Raw genomic sequence first — 21,251 nt, forward strand, 5'->3', positions numbered from 1 at the left:
ACAAAAGAATCAATACCTATTTTAAGGTTTAAATACCTATGACGGATAACATTTAAGAAAAGCATGCATGCATGTGTCAGTTGAACACACATAAATGGATGAAGGAAAAATTCTCGGAATTTCATACAAAATTGATGTGTTCCTGGTCACTTGGTAGATAGGAAAATAGGTCTTAACAAAGAGAGTACATGTATCGATCATCCAAGGTGTTGGATGCTCCATGAACATTTTCTTTATACTCAACACTGACACTTGCACAGACAAATACACATGCACACACAATTCACGGCTGAATTTACTTGAAAAACACAGCATCTTGCACTCCGATGTCATTAGTTTCATCAACAATATTTTACAGGTTAAGTCACTGCACTTTGTAACAGTTTATAGTCACGATTACTAGTATCAGCACATGATTACTCTTCTTCCAAAGGCTCAAATTATTTGTCAACATTTAGGGCACCTCCGCTGCAGGCAGAAAAGGAATTGATAACAATTAACATGCACAAAGTCTTCAACTTCCATCACCACAAAATCATATACACATAAAGAAAAAGTCTTGTAACATACACAAAACATCATGCATAAATGACATTTTTCAGCTCCACATTTTGACATACATGTATTTACATTTCTATGAAGACTTTCTGAATTTGATAACTAGTCTTTTTTTTAAATTTATATATCACAACAGACATGATGCAAATTCCTTAATATTCTAGACTTCAGAACGATCTACCTAAATTACAGAACAACAACTTCAAAGGAATACACTAATGAAAGCTTTAAAGAAAGTAAGGAAATGTCATGAGCTTGTAATAAAACAAACATATAATGAAATAAATGTACGTAAATAAATTATAAGTAGAAGCCTCAAGTTGATTATCCACAACTAGAAATTTGTAACAATTGGTCCACTACCTATGCACACAATACCTGGTGCTTTTTGGTATTGCTTGCATTTGAAATTTGATCCCGAAGTAAGCCAGCTACTTTGGCAGCTTCTTTCTTGAACTGGAGTCAAACACCTTTATCGTGTCTACTCGAGTATGTAGAACCTGTTTTTCATTTCTTTTTATCTACACAGAAATGTATACACATTCAAATCTAGATCTGCACCGTTGACTTCTGGAAGCTCTGTTCATGATACAGTGGAGCCTCCTCGCTCAAGACCTTGACCTTGTCTTATGAGATGTTTTGTTCATAACAACTGTACATTTTCCTCTATTTTAAGACTCCTTCCTGATTTTCTAAGATTTTTTTAGGTCTCAAGAGGAGGGGTTCCACTGTAGCTGTGATGAGATCAGACTAGAATTCTTCTAGCGTTGATGCAAGTCCATACTAAGGTCCAAGGCGCCATCATCAAAAACAGACGGGTCTCTGGGGCATGCAGAGATTGTAGTGGGCCGTAGCATTCCAGAAGTTGATTCCTTTCCAGCCACACCAGCCCTGGAACAGCAAAATGACAAGGCATAAGCGTACACATATAAACATACTCCTTTGAGCATGTCAGAGTAAACACAAACCCTGTAACAGCAAAATGATGAAAAATGGCAAACCAATGAAAACACAAATTAACCCTTGAGTGTGCCAGAGTACACACAAACCCTTGACCAGCAAAATAAAAACAAGTGAGCGTGCTGGAGCACACACCCACCCTTGAACAGCAAAATGGAAACAAGTGAGCGTGCTAGAGTACACACAAACCCTTGACCAGCAAAATGGAAACAAGTGAGCGTGCTAGAGCACACACCCACCCTTGACCAGCAAAATGGAAACAAGTGAGGGTGCTAGAGTACACACCCACCCTTGACCAGCAAAATAAAAACAAGTGAGCGTGCTAGAGTACACACCCACCCTTGACCAGCAAAATGGAAACAAGTGAGCGTGCTAGAGTACACACCCACCCTTGACCAGCAAAATAAAAACAAGTGAGCGTGCTAGAGCACACACCCACCCTTGACCAGCAAAATAAAAACAAGTGAGCGTGCTAGAGCACACACCCACCCTTGACCAGCAAAATAAAAACAAGTGAGCGTGCTGGAGCACACACCCACCCTTGACCAGCAAAATAAAAACAAGTGAGCGTGCTAGAGCACACACCCACCCTTGACCAGCAAAATGGAAACAAGTGAGCGTGCTAGAGCACACACCCACCCTTGACCAGCAAAATAAAAACAAGTGAGCGTGCTAGAGCACACACCCACCCTTGACCAGCAAAATGGAAACAAGTGAGCGTGCTAGAGCACACACCCACCCTTGACCAGCAAAATGGAAACAAGTGAGCGTGCTAGAGCACACACCCACCCTTGACCAGCAAAATAAAAACAAATGAGTGTGGGTGGAGAAAGCACATACACTTGAACAGCAATAATGAAACAACTGACTGAGCAGTCTCTTACATAATACTAGCTAGAATACCCCCCCACGAAAAACTTCTGGATTCCACAAATACATTTTTTAAACTTCTCCTTGGTACAGGAGATACATGTCCACACCATTTCTATTACAAACACAGACGTCAGACTGCCCTTTCACACACTCCCCCCCCCCCCCCCCCCCCAATAAAATCTCTCTCCCTCTTACTCGCCTCTCATTCTCTCTCTTTCTTTGCCTATCTTAAAGAGAAATGTACCTCTTTCTGTATGATGGCCAGATCTTCCCCGCCAGTGTAGTGGGGGTCCAGGATGAGGAACTTGATCTCCCCAGACACCTTGCTATAGTCCACGCCCAGAATGGTGTGTGCCAGCACCCCTCCTCCTGTTGTGACACACAGAAATATAATATGATCTCCCCAGACACCTCGCTATAGTCCACGCCCAGAATGGTGTGTGCCAGCACCCCTCCTCCTGTTGTGACACACAGAAATATAATATGATCTCCCCAGACACCTCGCTATAGTCCACGCCCAGAATGGTGTGTGCCAGCACCCCTCCTCCTGTTGTGACACACAGAAATATAATATGATCTCCCCAGACACCTCGCTATAGTCCACGCCCAGAATGGTGTGTGCCAGCACCCCTCCTCCTGTTGTGACACACAGAAATATAATATGATTCACATAGACAATAAAAAAAGTCCTGATTTAGCCCCGTGTAGGGTTCGAGGTCCCACTGAGTGAATCTGAAACGTTTGCTCTTTTTTCAGTATGGGACATCACTTCCACGGGCCAGGCACTCCGATCCTGGGCACTTCTTCTTTCTGATAAGCTTTTATTTTTTTTTTTACATCAAAAAAATAATCACAATGTCATATTATGAGTTCAAGTGCATATCTGTGCCATGATTGTTACTCTACCCCGGTTCAGACATTCACATAAATAAGAATGTCTAGCAATGCCCATCATTATTCATTGTCACAAGAACAAACAGATGGTTTAAAAGGTATGGTATAAAATGTAAAGCACATGGTTACTATTAAATGTAGACACAGACTATTCAGGCTGTATATATCTGCTTGGGTGGACAGAAAACTTGAAAAATGTAATAATAAAAAGTTAAAAAAAATCAAACAAAAAAACAAGAAGAAACAAGTACATGTACTTCAGTCTATACCTATCATGATGGGCGTTCCTTGGGTGTCAAAGTGTTGAGCCAGTTCCCTCCCTTTTGAAGCAAGCTCTGATCCTGCAGAAACGCTGATGAACTTTGACGTCACCTGTTGTGCAAAGCAGAAAACAATTAACTCTCTGTACTGAAGACTTCACTTTCCTTTTAATTACCGTTCTGTAAATCATCAGATTAAATGTGTAGTTCAATGTTTGTTGTGCCAATGCAACGTTCCTCAAACTTACGATGCTTATTCTTTCTCTCATTTAGTCAAGTTTTGACAAAATGTCTCCCAGTAGGCTGAGAACTGAGACCAGGAGGATGGTGTGTGTGTGTGTGTGCATGTCAGTGTGTTTGTGTGTGTGTGTACGTGTGTGTGTGTGTGAGTGTGTGTGTGTATGCATAGTGAAACATTAAAAAAAAGTCAAGAATCACTCTATGCCTCACCCCCAAGAGATGGTCCAGGACGAATGACACTTCAAAGGATCCAATCCACTTCTTGCTGCCCACAAACGATGCTTCCTTGTCTCCCACTGTTACAAGCGCCTACACAAAGAAAACAAACATGCGAAGACTTAAAATACTATAAATATCGTATAAGCTTAGTAGATTAGGGTTGGTGTGCACGAGAAAGGACCCAACTGGGTGGAGACCAGGATGTGGTTTGGGTTGGTTAAAATAGTCGTTTTCCTGAAATAACTGAGGATTTTTAAGTGGTGTGACAGAGTAAGCGAGCCAGAAATCAATCGAGGCAAGCCAGTCAATGCAAGGGGAAGCAACAGCACTCTGCTGTCTATCCTTAACCTGCCATCACGACGAACTAATGTGCCAGATCCAACAAATATGCAATATGCGTCATTGGCCGAAGCATAGGCCTGGGAATGACGCTGCCAACACCTACCTGTTGTATCTCTTTGTGGGAAGGTACAGGTTTGTCTGAGTATCCTTGCAAGCGGAACCAAGATATGATGGTCTGGAGAGAGCGGTAGGCACAGCCCCACTTGTCGTCGTCAAAGTGATCCTGCATATAGTGGTGGTATGCGTAGTTGCCCTGCACCAAGTGAGTCTTGCCGCCTTGCACTGAAATGATATATAGTTATATCTACAGTGAATGACAAATGGACATCCTGCGGTGTGTGTGTGTCTGCATGAGTGTGTGCATGTGCATGTCTGTGTGTGTGTGTACGTGTGTGTGTTGTGTGTGCAAGCGTGTGTGTGTGTATGTGTGTGTGTATGTGTGTGTGTGTGTGTGTGTGAGTGTGAGTGTGTGTGTGTGTGTGTGTGTGTGCATGTGTGTACATGTGTGTGTGCACGTGTGTGTGTGTGTGTGTGTGTGTGAGACGGACAAGGTAAAGGATGAGGAAGAGGAAGATAAATCGGTGAAAGAGGAGGAAGAGCAGAACAGGTTTGTGATAAAACCTTGACAAACTTGAAAAACTCTGTGCATAGAGACTACAAAAGAAAGCAAATAGATGCATAACCAAAGGACATTTAAATTCATCAGAAGAATACAGAGCACATGTTTTTGAACTACATGTAGTTAACATTACCCGCTATTACGAGCTAGTCGTGTGACAGAGAGTTTTCTTGCACACGAGACTGTAGATGTTTCACGACGGCTTTAGCCGGAGTGAAACAGCAGCAGTCGAGTGTGCAAGAAAACTCTCTGTCACACGACTAGCTCGTAATGGCGATTATGTCTCACAGCTTCAACAGAGGAGAGAACAAACACATTTTGCGAACTCACACTTGATAAACCTAAACACAGGAGCAGCCATTGTGGAGAGATCTACTTTTTGACGAAAGTGACCGAACAACTATAAATGACGTCTCGGTATATGTGAATGACGTCATAGTCATCGTCACAGTCTGTATCTTTTGAAGCATTGCAATCTTCATGACGTCTTTCTGTGTCTGCATCCGCGAAATGTTTGTTCTTTCCGGGATCTTTGTCATCTATGTTCATAACTCTGTCCTTCTAGATTCAGACTAACAGGCCTCCTGAGCGAGCCACTTTCCAAGGGCAGCTAAATTCGCGTATGGAAACAGTACTGTCGTCTGGGATGCCGTTTTCAGTATTCTCAGCGTTGAAGAATTTGTAAAGAGAAAAAACGATAACAGCAGGAGAAATAAAAGTCGTGTGTGAATTTTGGGGTTTTTGGAGGGACGATTTCGAGTTTGAATCCGTTCTTGCACATGCTCCAAAGCGTGTAACATACAATCTTGCACACGTTTGCTTTAGTAGTGGCAAAGAAGGAAAGCGTGTGACATACTTTCTTTTCACTGGTCTCACTGAAAGTTTTTAATTGAGTACAACAGTGTTCTCAATTTTATCATTTTAATCTTGATAACTGACAACCGGCATGTTCAAATAAATGCTTACAGGTGTAACCCCTACAGGCTGCTCAGCTGAGTCCGCAATGCATGTTTTGCTCTTATTTATAAATCTTAACATTTCTCAAGTCAAATTTCTCTATTCTTACCCAGTTCAAGATTAACCAAGTTCACTTGTAACATACCTGCAGAAGGTGAAAGACCAATGTGAGGATTGATGATGTAACCTCCTGCTGCCAACTGGCCCTGGAAAAGTCTGGCATTGGCGCGACGGAACACTGGTTGATCCTGACCCAGGCACATCTTATCATGAAGGAAACATCTTCGTTTTTCTGGTGGGATACAGGAAATGATTACTGCAGTTTATCTCTCTGTGTTACTGGGTGTGAGAAGGAAGACAGGAAAACAGATTGGGTTTGGTTGTTTCTATTCTCTGTAGCTGACCCGACAACTTAATTACAAGCAAACATGAAGAGGATTAACTGGCGTTGTAAATTTATTTTCACTATTTTTTGTCCCATCGCTGTAAAACACTGGTTGCTTCTCCCTGTGATATCTAGCAGCAAGAGAGTTGAGCTACTTAGGTGTGTGCGTGTTTGTAGGTGTAATCAGCCACCTACATTTCTGGCAGAATGACTGAAGTCTTTTATGCGCCACAGCGGTGACATGGGGGTGGAACATGGATAGCTGAGTCTGCACAAAGAGTTGACATGTGTCCATCTTGGTACGGATTGAAACCCATGACCAGCAGATCACGAGTTCAGTGCTCTACCAACTGAGTTACCCCTTGATGTCCATCTAACAGAGTTCAGTGCTCTACCAACTGAGTTACCCCTTGATGTCCATCTAACAGAGTTCAGTGCTCTACCAACTGAGTTACCCCTTGATGTCCATCTAACAGAGTTCAGTGCTCTACCAACTGAGTTACCCCTTGATGTCCATCTAACAGAGTGCAGTGCTCTACCAACTGAGTTACCCCTTGATGTCCATCTAACAGAGTTCAGTGCTCTACCAACTGAGTTACCCCTTGATGTCCGTTCAGTGCTCTACCAACTGAGTTACCCCTTGATGTCCATCTAACAGAGTTCAGTGCTCTACCAACTGAGTTACCCCTTGATGTCCATCTAACAGAGTTCAGTGCTCTACCAACTGAGTTACCCCTTGATGTCCATCTAACAGAGTTCAGTGCTCTACCAACTGAGTTACCCCTTGATGTCCATCTAACAGAGTTCAGTGCTCTACCAACTGAGTTACCCCTTGATGTCCATCTAACAGAGTTCAGTGCTCTACCAACTGAGTTACCCCTTGATGTCCATCTAACAGAGTTCAGTGCTCTACCAACTGAGTTACCCCTTGATGTCCATCTAACAGAGTTCAGTGCTCTACCAACTGAGTTACCCCTTGATGTCCATCTAACAGAGTTCAGTGCTCTACCAACTGAGTTACCCCTTGATGTCCATCTAACAGAGTTCAGTGCTCTACCAACTGAGTTACCCCTTGATGTCCATCTAACAGAGTTCAGTGCTCTACCAACTGAGTTACCCCTTGATGTCCATCTAACAGAGTTCAGTGCTCTACCAACTGAGTTACCCCTTGATGTCCGTTCAGTGCTCTACCAACTGAGTTACCCCTTGATGTCCATCTAACAGAGTTCAGTGCTCTACCAACTGAGTTACCCCTTGATGTCCATCTAACAGAGTTCAGTGCTCTACCAACTGAGTTATACCCCTTGATGTCCATCTAACAGAATAAAATCAAATGTTCCGATAACTAACCTTGCTTGTTTTTTTAAATTTTTGTATTATGGATTTTGGAATGTTTTAGCAGACGGGCGCAGTGGCGTGGTGGTAAGACGTCGGCCTCCTAATCGGGAGGTCGTGAGTTCGAATCCCGGTCGCTGCCGCCTGGTGGGTTAAGAGTGCAGATTTTTCCGATCTCCCAGGTCAACTTATGTGCAGACCTGCTAGTGACTTAACCCCCTTCGTGTGTACACGCAAGCACAAGACCAAGAGCGCACGGAAAAGATCCTGTAATCCATGTCGGAGTTCGGTGGGTTACACAATAATACCCAGCATGCCTACTCAACGAAAGCGGAATGAAGCTGACTATGCTCTCAGAGTATAGTGTGGGGAACCCAAATGGGCAAACGAGCTCACACGTAACCAGAAATTTCTGAAACGCTGAAGAAGAAGAAGAAGGAATGTTTTAGCAGTCTTATCTGTTTTGGTTTATTACTCACCCAGCATTTCATCTGGAACCTTTCTAGGATAGACCACTGTAATACATGTATGGCGCTGTGGAATACTGAAGTGGAAAGGCTCAGGGATGTGAAACTCATTTTCCTGTAACATCAACATTTGTAAAATTACAATGATAGGCGGAAAGTCATACCTATGGAAAATAATGTAACTCTAGCAGTATTGTTTTGGCTGTCATGAATACTTTTGAAATACCATAGCTTCAATGAAAACAAATTGGAGTTCAAATTGCAAAGGCTTTCTTTTCCATCTTTGTTTCCATGCACTTCTAGTCCTTACTCAAATCTGACTTTTCATAATCTTTCAAAAGTATTCAACCCTCCCACCCAAAACCCTCCATCCCCCCCCATTTTTAGACCTCCGTTTTAAGACCCTGTTTTCTCAGACTTTTTGAAAATAAGCTGTGTAAATGTACCCCCAATTTGAGACTCCCTCCTTTTTAAGACTTGATTTTCTCACATTTGTGGAGGTCTTAAAAGGGCAAAGGTTTCTCATTATAACTTTCTTTATTTGGTGTTTAACGTCGTTTTCAACCACGAAGGTTATATCGCGACGGGGAAAGGGGGGAGATGGGATAGAGCCACTTGTCAATTGTTTCTTGTTCACAAAAGCACTAATCAAAAATTTGCTCCAGGGGCAATATATTACCTTACTGGGAGAATGCAAGTTTCCAGTACAAAGGACTTAACATTTCTTACATACTGCTTGACTAAAATCTTTACAAAAATTGACTATATTCTATACAAGAAACACTTAACAAGGGTAAAAGGAGAAACAGAATCCGTTAGTCGCCTCTTACGACATGCTGGGGAGCATCGGGTAAATTCTTCCCCCTAACCCGCGGGGGGTTCATTATAACTTATCACAGAAATACGCAATTTTGCTGAGAAGCAGGAACCAAATTGCTTTTGTGATTCTAAAACAGCTGTGACACACCTTGCAGCGATGTAAATCCACACATGTTTTCATGGCCCGTAACTGCGCTATGATGGCGGTGGAGAAGCGTTCCATCAGAGTGGTCAAGGGTTCGCTGTCCTTTGCATCCACCACAACATCCAGCGGTAACGTCAGTACCAGAGAACTGCATCTACCTGTAGAAAAGTAAGATGTGGGGGTTCAAAATAATTAAAGTCTTGGGCACAGACAGCAAAGCTGCACAAAGATGATTCTTTTCAGTTTTTTATATAGTGGAAATGTTGCTTTCCTCTCTCTTCCCTTAAAAAAACAGATAAATATTTCCGAACATCGTCTGTTTGGTGCAAGCGCTCTCCTGGGTTTACCTTGGTTGGATGCACTCTTCAACGGAGAACGCATTTCGGAAGTGTTCACACTCTCAACATAAACATTAGAACTCCCGCCTTTGTGCACATTTTCGAGAAGTGATATATCATTTTGCGTTTGTTGCTTTCATAGTTAGTTAGTTAGTTAGTTAGTTAGTGTGTGTGAGTGCGTGCGTGCGAGTGTGTGTTTGTGAGAGAGAGAGAGAGAGAGAGAGAGAGAGAGAGAGAGAGAGAGAGAGAGAGAGAGAGAGAGAGAGAGAGAGAGAGAGAGAGAGAGAGAGAGAGAGAGAGAGAGAGAGAGAGAGAGAGAGAGAGAGAGAGAGAAAGAGAGAGAGAAATTAGAGAGAACATGAGAGGGAGAGAGACTCTCAGAGAGAGAGAGAATGACAGAATGAGAAATAAGCATTCAGAAGTGATTTTAAAAAACCCTGTTCATTTCATTGCTAAATTTAGTTGAATATAGCTATATCATGGTAGCATTTATTAGCCTAAACTGCAATAAGGTTTGATTTACAGCACTGTTATAAGTTAATATACCAAATTTCTCCTGGATTGCAGGAGCACAGGTTGGCTTGGCAAAGCGACCTGTGGTTCCACTCATCTGCTGGTATAAATCTACCATCACTGGACGCTGAAATAGATTACAATAAAACTTGACGCATATTTTTTTATCTCAGAAAAAAAGGTGAACACATGTGGGCAATTTTTTTTTTAACACGTTTTTATTTTTTTTTGGTACACAACATCAATATCAGACAGCAACATCAAATAACATCAACCATACAAAACTATGCATCTTAAAAACAAAAACAACAAGTCGCGTAAGGCGAAAATACAACATTTAGTCAAGTAGCTGTCGAACTCACAGAATGAAACTGAACGCAATGCAACGCAGCAAGACCGTATACTCGCAGCATCGTCAGTCCACCGCTCACGGTAAAGGCAGTGAAATTGACAAGAAGAGCGGTTTAGTAGTTGCGCTGAGAATGATAGCACGCTTTTCTGTACCTCTCTTCGTTTTAACTTTCTGAGCGTGTTTTTAATCCAAACATATCATATCTATATGTTTTTGGAATCAGGAACCGACAAGGAATAAGATGAAAGTGTTTTTAAATTGATTTCGAAAATTTAATTTTCATATTAATTGTTACATATTTAATTTTCAGAGCTTGTTTTTAATCCAAATATAACATATTTATATGTTTTTGGAATCAGCAAATGATGGAGAATAAGATGAACGTAAATTTGGATCTTTTTTTTTTAAATATTTTTTTTTTACAATTTTCAGATTTTTAATGACCAAAGTCATAAATTAATTTTTAAGCCACCAAGCTGAAATGCAATACCGAAGTCCGGGCTTCGTCGAAGATTACTTGACCAAAATTTCAACCAATTTGGTTGAAAAATGAGGGCGTGACAGTGCCGCCTCAACTTTCACGAAAAGCCGGATATGACGTCATCAAAGACATTTATCAAAAAAATGAAAACAACGTATGGGGATATCATTCCCAGGAACTCTCATGTCAAATTTCATAAAGATCGGTCCAGTAGTTTAGTCTGAATCGCTCTACACACACACACAGACAGACAGACAGACAGACAGACACACACACACACACACACACATACACCACGACCCTCGTCTCGATTCCCCCCTCTACGTTAAAACATTTAGTCAAAACTTGACTAAATGTAAAAAACAACAATGGGAAAACACACTAAAGCATACAATCACACAGCCCATATTCAATACATTTCTAAATTATGTAAACAAGCTCTTCGTCTCCTTTTTACATTTAGTCAAGTTTTGACTAAATGTTTTAACGTAGAGGGGGGAATCGAGACGAGGGTCGTGGTGTATGTGCGTGTGTGTGTGTGTGTGTGTCTGTGTGTGTGTGTGTGTAGAGCGATTCAGACTAAACTACTGGACCGATCTTTATGAAATTTGACATGAGAGTTCCTGGGTATGAAATCCCCGAACGTTTTTTTCATTTTTTTGATAAATGTCTTTGATGACGTCATATCCGGCTTTTCGTGAAAGTTGAGGCGGCACTGTCACGCCCTCATTTTTCAACCAAATTGGTTGAAATTTTGGTCGGGTAATGTTCGACGAAGCCCGGACTTCGGTATTGCATTTCAGCTTGGTGGCTTAAAAATTAATTAATGACTTTGGTCATTAAAAATCTGAAAATTGTAAAAAATATATGTTTTTTATAAAACGATCCAAATTTACGTTTATCTTATTCTCCATCATTTGCTGATTCCAAAAACATATAAATATGTTATATTCGGATTAAAAACAAGCTCTGAAAATTAAATATATAAAAATTATTATCAAAATTAAATTTTCCAAATCAATTTAAAAACACTTTCATCTTATTCCTTGTCGGTTCCTGATTCCAAAAACATATAGATATGATATGTTTGGGTTAAAAACACGCTCAGAAAGTTAAAACGAAGAGAGGTACAGAAAAGCGTGCTATCCTCCCCAGCGCAACTACTACCCCGCTCTTCTTGTCAATTTCACTGCCTATGCCGTGAGCGGTGGACTGACGATGCTACGAGTATACGGTCTTGCTGCGTTGCATTGCGTTCGGTTTCATTCTGTGAGTTCGACAGCTACTTGACTAAATGTTGTATTTTCGCCTTACGCGACTTGTTTATGTTTCTATTTGATTATTTTGTAAAACTACTCATACCACCAAGTCCTGTTCTCCGTTAAGCATGTGGGCAAATTAAACGACTAAGATATATGCTCACAATCTGATCAAACAACCAATTCAGAAAAGCCTTGAAACATTTTCCTTATAAATTATAATGGCATGAATTTCCAGACATTTTTGTTTGGAGAAAATAAAGCCAATAACATCTCTGCAGTTAATCTTAACAAATTCTGTAATAAATAAAATTGGAATAAAAGAAAAAGCAAGAAATGTAAGTCCATATAACATTTCATTCTACACAAAATGAAAAATTCACAACTGAGAAAATAAACCCAACAACATCTCTGCAGTTAATCTCAACTTATTCTGAAAGAAATAAAATTGGAACAAAAAGAAAAAGCAAGAAAGGTAAGTCTATAGAATGTTTAATTCTACACAAAACGAAACATTCACTACAGAAAATAATAACTGGATGTTTTGACCTAAATGTCTTCTTCACCAAATTAAAGACAAAACAAGTCGCGTGAAGCAATATAAGGACATTTAGTCAAGTTAACACCACAAACCAATCATCGCCGAGACTACATTCAGATGGTCTCGGCTAACCATACCGAAGACCGAGACGGGTCACGCTCGCCTCCGCGAAGCACGCGTCCGTAGTACTTACTGAACCTATTTCCTTTCATTCTGAGAATATTTTTTGAGTAAACATGACATATCTATATATTTTTGAATTCAGGAGAAGATGAGGAATACAACACAATCAATTTTAAATCTGTTTGCGAAAATTCGATTTTAATGACAACTTCAATGAGCAAACTCATGAATTTAATTGTTAAGCCTCCAAGCTGAAATGCAATACCAAAGTCCGGGCTTCGTCGAAGATTACTTGACCAAAATTTCAACCAATTTGGTTAAAAAATGAGAGTGTGACAGTGCTGCTTTAATTTTCACAAAAAGCCGGATATGACGTCATCAAAGACATTTGTCAAAAAAATGAAAAAAATGTCTGTAGATATCATACTCAGGAGCTCTCATGTAAAGTTTCATGAAAATCGGTCTGATAGTTTTCTCTGAATTGCTGTACACACACACACACACACACACACAAACAAACACACACCACGACCCTCATTGGGGTGTGCACGTTAAAGATCCCATGATTGACAAAAGGGTCTTTCCTGGCAAAATTGGTTAGGCATAGATAAAAAATGTCCACCAAAATACCCGTGTGACTTGGAATAATAGGCCGTGAAAAGTAGGATATGCGCCGAAATGGCTGTGATCTGCTGGTCGATGTGAATGCGTGATGTATTGTGTAAAAAATTCCATCTCACACAGCATAAATAAATCCCTGCGCCTTGAGTCCGAGTCTGGAGATATAAGACTTCATAAAACATCTTGATCCCCCCTCTATGTTAAAACATTTAGTCAAAACTTGACTAAACGTAAAAACAAGAAAAACTACAATGGAACCCCCGTGTAAGACCCCCCATTTCTAACACTTACCCCCTTTAACCCCTTCACTGCCACAGTATAACAGCATTTTCAACACGTGGTAGCAACTTTAGCAACTTATCCGAACGGTCTATGGGAAAGAACTGTGTTTAGAACCCCTACAAGTTGTTGGACAGTGGTTACCTCCCATTTAGTTTTCAGAAATGTCCTGAAATGTTGTTGACACAAATCCCACGTATGATTATGGGCGTACGACAAACTGAAAATGACCACGTATTACATACGGGGTGGGCAGTGAAGGGGTTAAAGACCTTGCTTTTTCACATTGTCTCTTCATAACCTCTGTAAATTGACCCCCAATTTAAGACTCCCCCCTCCCTCCCCCCCCCCCCCCCCCTCACTTTCTAAGACTAGAATTTCTCAGATTTTGTGAGGTCACACAAGGGGAGTTCCACTGTACTTACCTTGTCAGTTTTCATGATTTTTTTGTGCCTTGTGTCGCTGTCCTGCTTGCTGGTGATGAAAGCGTAAAAATCTTTGACAGTTTCTATCTTCTCCTTGGTCCCTATCACGTCGTTCTCAGACAGGAAGATGTCAGTGCCTTGAACTCCGTACACGTAGCAGCCCGAGGATGCTTCGCCTTCCAAGTTTCTGAACACTTTGTTTAGTTTCTCTCCCCACCTTTCACCTGTCAATAAAGAAACCTTATGATTCATGCAACTCAATAAAAATGGAGTTGAATTGATTTGAACTGAACTTTATTTTACAAGGATTGAGATTAAAGGCTAGGCCTTTTCTTACAATCTGTTCATGAGATGCACAGATAAAAATAAAAATAAAATTAAAAACTTAAAATTTCAAAAACAAGCGAAATACACATGTATGTAAAACAGACCCATTATAGGCACACAGGGAAACGGATACAAACAGACGTGTTGAACCAGTCACACACAAATTTAGGCAACACACACCTGTGGAAAGGCATACAGACTGACACTGTGACAGAGAGACCTTCTTCTTCTTCTTTGTTCATGGGCTTAGACTCCCACGTTCACTCATGTTTTTAGCACGAGTGGATTTTTACGTGTATGACCATTTTTACCCCGCCATTCAGGCAGCATACGCCGATTTCGGGGGAGGCATGCTGGGTATTTTCATGTTTCTATAACCCACCGAACTCTGACATGAATTCAAGGATCTTTTCCGTGCGCACTTGGTCTTATGCTTGCGTGTACACACGAAGGGGGTTAAGTCACTGGCAGGTGTGCACATAAGTTGACCTGGGAGATCGGAAAAATCCCCACTCTTAACCCACCAGGCGGCAGCGACTGGGATTCGAACTCACGACCTCACGATTTGGAGGCCGACGTCTTACCACCACGCAACGGCGTGAACTATTGCACCCACTGTTGCAACTGATGTTTTCATCATATCCAAATTGTCATAAAATATGAACAACAGGTACATCAAAAAGAAAAACAGATTCGTGGAGGACATTTAACTGGTCATATGATAAGTGCATAGTTTTTAATCACTTGCAATAGAAGGCGCGAATGTGGTGCATTTCTTTTACCCCTAAAGTACACAACAAGGAGGATAAGGCACTAAGCAGGTCTGCACAAAAGTTGACCTGGGAGATCGGAAAAATCTCAACCCTTAACCCACTTGACGCGGCCAGGATTTGAACTCAAGACCGTACTCTTGGGAGGCCAATTTCTTATCCAATGGGCCATTGCACCCATTTACACAGATGGACAATGATACATACTGACCTGTGTTGACAGACACACAACTATACAGAGACAGATACACACACAGCTAACCAACCAGCAAGAAAGAAACACACAAAATTAAACTTTATCTTAAACCACTCACTCTTTATTTAACTATTTGTGTTTTTTCTTGTCACTCACTCTTAGAAGATGTGTCTTTGTCCAGTTGAAGGTTGAGTGAAAGCTGTGCCTTGATTTGAAATGTCACAAACTCTGAACCGAACAGGGTAAACTCTGGATGCTCTCTCAGCCTCTCAAGCTGATTGCCATCTTTGAAGTAACAGTAGAAGGAAGCCTCTGCCTGTTTTAGCACGTTCTTGATCCCACACACCACAAACAGAGGACCGGACACGGCTGTCTTAACAGTGACACAGAAAAACAAACCAAATTCATTGAACAAGAAAAGCAAATGCTTACACGACTCTCCTTCGTCATTTCCCATTACAGTGGAACCCCCCTTTTATGACCCCTCCTCGGCCCCCCAAAATAAGACGTACTCCCTCCCCTTTAGGACCCTCCACCCTCCCCATCCAATTGAGGACTCCCTCCATTCTTACCCCCCCCCCCCCCCCACCATCCTACCCAATAGAAGACGTACTCCCTCTCTTTTAAGACTCCCATTCCCCAAATATGACCATCCACCCATTCAAGACCCAGTTTTCTCCCATTTTCTATTCATAAACTCATAAAAAGTTTAACCCCATTTTGAAACATGATTTTTCTCAGATTATGTTTTAGGTCCTAAAAGGAGGATTCCTCTGTATATTACCCCCCCCCCCCCACCCCTTCACATCTAACTTACTGACACAAATTGGATCCTAATGTCCCCTGTATCAATCCATTCAGTAATCGAACCCTGAGAATATCCCTCATATACACACTTGCAGCATCCAGACCCACTTCCCACCACCATCACTTATTGCCTCATACTCAAAATAATAATAATAATAATAATAATAATAATAACTGGACATTTTTAAGTGCCTAACCTATGGCTCTAGGCCCTTTATAAAAGAATTATATATATACAGAATAGAACAATTAAAAGTACAACCTACATAAAACAAATTAATCATACGGACACAAATCACCACATGTACTGTTCACACAATAATCATATATGCAATACACACTATATATACAAACATACGCAGCTGACATGTACCTCTCAACAATCATACAAACTTTATGGGAGAGGAGTATGTGCAGAAATGGAATGAAGAAGACATTAGGCCAGGTTGGTGTAATATTCTGTGAAAAAGAAAGTTTTCAACTGTTGTTTAAAAGAGCTGAGAGAGGTGCAGTGTCTGACAGAGAAGGGAAGAGAGTTCCAGAGTGGTGGTGCAGCACAACAGAAGCTTCTTGCTCCGTGCTGCTTCCTGTTGAAGCGCTCAACTTTCAGTAGCCTGGTGTCAGCGGATGATCTGAGTGTGCGTGATGTATATGTACAGGAGTTCAGAAAGGTACTGAGGGGCACTTCCTGAGAAGACCTTGAAACACAGACAAGCGACTTTGTACTTGATACGCTGTTCCACCGGCAGCCAGTGGAGTGTGTAGAGTAGGGGAGTGACATGCTGTGTTTTCTTTGACCTACAGATGATGCGGGCTGCAGCATTTTGAACAGTTTGCATCAAAACCATCTAAATTTTGAAAAAGTGATTTTTCTTCTACAAGAACCATACTTTTCTTGACCAAATAAATTGTTTGCTGGCCAAGAAAAAACATGTGAATTCCACTATATCGTGGTCTACTATATGGCGAATTCTGCTATATTGCTAAGACATCTTGGACCCCGAAAACACAGGACTGACCTCCCCCCCCCCCCCCCCCCCCCCCATTTTTTTGTTTTTGTTGTGTGAATACATTTACAGTTCCTACATCCCTTTATTTTTCAGAACTGATTATGATAGCCCTCTGCCTCATCTGATTATGCATGATTCTCAGGTAATTATAATCTCTATATATATATATAATTTTGGTAAAAATAATAAATGAACGGATAACAGATAGTGTCCTTTCACATGAGGTGTTCTCTCATCTGAAGGTTTTTGTATTGCAGGAACAGTATTACAGTTCAACCAACTAGGATGAGATGAAAAAAGTACCTGTACTTCCAACGGCAGGGAAACAATGGCAGTCTCAGCGCCATCAATGTCTTCAGATTTTGTGACAAAAACAACACCAATAATCCTGTCAGCTGAAACAAAGAATTAGAGACTTTGAGCTTATAATTAATGTAAAAGCATAACAACCATAATAACATTAACAAGCTACTCTTACTTAACATTTGCTTATTGACAGCTCTAGATCTAGTAAGAGTACCGTTCCTTTCAATGTCAGCAGATTTAATTCTTTACTCAACAACAATTGCTGTTGCAGGAGTGTATAATATATTTTTAGATGAGAGGAAGAAGTCAGATCAAAACATTTATTCGCAAATAAATTAAATGATAACAGTTAACAAGAAGTTCTTAATTAGTCTCTTAGGCCCCCCCCCAAAAAAAAGCCTGTTTACGGTATACCGACCGACCTTATTTTTTCACGCGACCCTAGACTTTTTTTGGCATTTGGGAAAAAAAAAATAAAAAAAATAAAATAAAAAAAATAAAAATTAAAAAAGTCTGTTTTTTGGCAAAATAACTTAAAAATATGTTTTTTGGGGAAAAAATTAATAAAACAATAAAAAAAATCCCGACCTACCGACCCTATTTTATTGGCCTATGTTACCGTAAACAGACTATTTTTGTGTGTGCCTTACTGGGGGTGAAAAAGGAGCCAATAAAAAAGTAATAGGCGTTTTGCTAAAGACATAAAAGGTATTCGACATAAAGTACATATGATATGTAAGTATGCATGTTGCATCAACTTGAAAGACGGGCTACAACTTGCAAATGAAAGATTTGATTTACTAAATGAAAGAGTAACTATGTTACAAAAGTATTCTCAAGAAGTCTTACCCAAATCATCAGACAAAATTATCATTGTCCAAAGTTATAGAACTTGTAAAAGGACAGCATGCACTGACTGCACCATAACACTGACCTCCTGACAGATGATGCAGACAGCTGTCTTTCTCTGTTACCAGGATTTCTGCAGATGTTTGACGGTATGTCCACACATTCAGTACATAGGCCTGGCCCTGCCAGACTTGACCGATCAAATAACCGTGAACACCATCGCCAATCCATGTTCCTTTTTCTAGAGACTGAAACACAGAAAATCCTGAAAAATTAGACTTCACACTCACAGAATCCAAACCATACATATGTAATACATGTATACATATAATAATATATATATACGACTTGTGTCTGTGTGTGTGTGTGTGTGTGTGTGTGTCCGCGATGCACGCCCAAGGTTCTCGATGGATCTTTTTAAAATTTGGTGGGCATATTCAGGTAAACCCCGGACACAACCTGCTCGATGAGATATTTCAACACGTGCTCTCAGCGCGCAGCGCTGAACCGATTTTGGTTTTTCTCTGGATCCATTCCCAGTAACTCTTCCTCATCTTCTCCAGTGTTTTCAGCGTTTATCTCCCTTCCTTTGTGTGGCGTCAATCCATATTCCCGTTACTACGTTACTATTTTTAGAATGTCACTGCACTGTCCAGAATGCTTTCATTGCACCCGTAAGTTGAATCAATTTATAGCCACGCGAAAAATACACTGTCATCTATCTCTATATATTTATAGGTGTGTTTGTGTGTGTGTGTGGGTAACACCTGTGGATTGTAGAGTTCTGTTTGTGATATGTGGTCTGGCGGCTTTGGTGTGTCTGTATGTTCAGACCTTCCTCCCAGAAGCCATAACAGTTATTCTCACTCCCGTTTGAGTGGACTTCGCCTTCAAAGGTGATTGTGGTGTTTCGGCACTCGGTTACATTTGGCGTCGTCGACAGCGATGGGACTCGACATGAAATGTTCAGGCCACTGAATCATTTTCGTGCTGTTCCCATTCCACCTGGGAGGGACCTAAGCTTGGCGGGTCCATGGTTCGGAACTTTGGGGACAAAGTTCATTCAAAGTGGGTCGAGTGTGACAGGGAGACTACCGTCGCCCTTCACAGCAGACTCTGCAGAGTTGTTCGCCTTAGAAGTTGTGGGCTTTCCTTGCATGTACCCGTAAGTTGTCCTCACTGTAAAAGTGCAAAGGTCGAATCTATTTTAATTTATCGAAAAATCCACTGTCATCTATCTCTATATATTTATATATATAGATAGATATATACGGCTTCTGTGTCTGTGTCTGTGTGTGTGTGGAGGCAACACCTGTGGATTGTAGAGTTCTGTTTGTCATGGGGTCTGGCGGCTTTTGTCTGTCTGTAAGTTCTGGCATTTGAGAAGCCATAACACTAACAGATAATATAAGGCTTAGAAATAAGCTCTAAAATTCTCAATCCCGTTTGAGAGAACTTCGCCTTCAAAGGTGATTGTGGTGAACCGCCACGCTGTCTGTCTCTGTCTCACGATTCACGCCGGGTATTCCTCTAGTATATATATATATATAAATACTATAAATGTATAACAATTTTGCGCTCAGTATAGCTTATAACTGTGCACGTCCATAAAACTGGGTAATGGCTAGGGGACATGAGCACTTTGAAAAAGAGTGTAAATAATCAAACTTAAACAGGCTTGTCCACATACTAAAGACCTGTTTTCAATCAGATATTTCAAATACAAAAAATGAAAGGTTCTCGAGCATCTATGTCTTCACAACCCATTGACAAGTGGGTGGGGTCAACTGCGTGTTGTCAGTTCGTGTGTTTTGTGTACATTACAGAAGGAAACGAAACCAAGTGAGATCACGGACAATCGTCTGCGTTTATCACTGATCATTGATATTTTTGAAAGATCTATTGCTCAATTAATTAAGTAAGTTATAATCCAAAATACAAAATAATGTTGTTGCTGTAAAGTGTGTTAGTACTTTAGACAATTCATTCTCCCTGAAGCGTTTATGGAAACGAAAGTAACTTACGACAAGGCTTTTTTCAATTCCATCTAAATCTGAAATAACTAAGTGTTATATTATTTTCTGTATTTTTAGTGAGAAAATGATTGTGTCCTAACCTAAAATCATCAGCCCGAACAAATGATCTTTGGTGTTTCTAACAAAAATACCAGTGCATAGAAGTGAGAATCTTTGTTCATGTCCCACTTTCAGTTTCAAGCGCCATTTGAGGCCATGCTTCGATAAACAAAAAATAATATTAATTAAACAAATTCACAAACACAACTTTTTTTGCAAACACATTTTATTTCATCAGACAAAGTTGTCATTCATCACATGAAACCATCAACTGAGTCCAAGGTTTTGTGAGAGCAAGTTTATAGACCAGCTAAGTTAGTCACTCACTGATATTGTAACTGTTACCCAGTATCATGGACGTGCACAACTATTTTAAAGCTATGAAGTATGGACCAGAACCTGTGTTGCAAAGTTAGTATTTCCTCTGAGTACAGCCATGCGTTGCTCAGAATCACAATAGCCCGCTCAGAGAAAAGTCGCTCTGGATTGGTGTATACAACGGGCTCACAACGAGGCAAATCGCTTCACGATGGCGACGAAGAAAGCACGATTGCTGCGAGATATGAAAAAAGTTGTACTTCTTAAACTAGTAGACGATTCGGTCAGTGAAATTGTCAGAGAGAATGTAGTTATGATGGGAAATTTAGCTGGGGTAGTCCCTGAACCTTGAAAAGCGATGGATCCCCCGGGTCACGTCAAAAACCACGCCGAGAAGATCGAAACACGCTACACGGCATCGCAGTGTAAACACCGCCGTCATCTTGTATAACGCGGCGGGCGGTGGGCGAGCATATACCAAAGCCGCTCGCCGAGTGCTTCGCGAGCGCTTTCCTGCACTGCCTTAAGAAACGGCTTTTTGTCATTCGCACTGCGAGCGACCCGTGGCGAACCGCTCTGCGCAACTCG

At 40.9% G+C, this 21,251-nt stretch overlaps 1 protein-coding gene across 2 annotated transcripts in view; it reads right to left on the minus strand.

The window, feature by feature from the left end:
* Positions 1-277: 277 nt before the first annotated feature.
* LOC138969322 (ufm1-specific protease 2-like) overlaps positions 278-21,251 on the minus strand; it is a 21,886-nt gene continuing 912 nt past the window's right edge. Inside the window, exons 2-15 of one of the 2 annotated variants that reach the window (XM_070342089.1) lie at positions 18,356-18,518; positions 17,419-17,510; positions 15,455-15,671; positions 14,006-14,229; positions 9,958-10,051; positions 9,077-9,231; positions 8,122-8,224; positions 6,068-6,214; positions 4,450-4,628; positions 3,996-4,094; positions 3,555-3,657; positions 2,803-2,849; positions 2,636-2,713; positions 278-1,449 (exon numbers count right to left, since the gene is read on the minus strand). In XM_070342089.1, coding sequence (XP_070198190.1) covers positions 1,363-1,449; positions 2,636-2,713; positions 2,803-2,849; positions 3,555-3,657; positions 3,996-4,094; positions 4,450-4,628; positions 6,068-6,214; positions 8,122-8,224; positions 9,077-9,231; positions 9,958-10,051; positions 14,006-14,229; positions 15,455-15,671; positions 17,419-17,510; positions 18,356-18,518 — 1,788 coding nt within the window. In that variant the 3' untranslated portion in view covers positions 278-1,362. Of the gene's footprint in view, positions 1,450-2,635; positions 2,761-2,802; positions 2,850-3,554; positions 3,658-3,995; positions 4,095-4,449; positions 4,629-6,067; positions 6,215-8,121; positions 8,225-9,076; positions 9,232-9,957; positions 10,052-14,005; positions 14,230-15,454; positions 15,672-17,418; positions 17,511-18,355; positions 18,519-21,251 lie in introns of both variants that reach the window. The other variant, XM_070342088.1, reaches the window with a different exon arrangement.

The sequence above is a fragment of the Littorina saxatilis genome, linkage group LG6 (genome assembly GCF_037325665.1).
Source record: "Littorina saxatilis isolate snail1 linkage group LG6, US_GU_Lsax_2.0, whole genome shotgun sequence".
In the NCBI taxonomy this organism is placed as follows: domain Eukaryota; kingdom Metazoa; phylum Mollusca; class Gastropoda; order Littorinimorpha; family Littorinidae; genus Littorina; species Littorina saxatilis.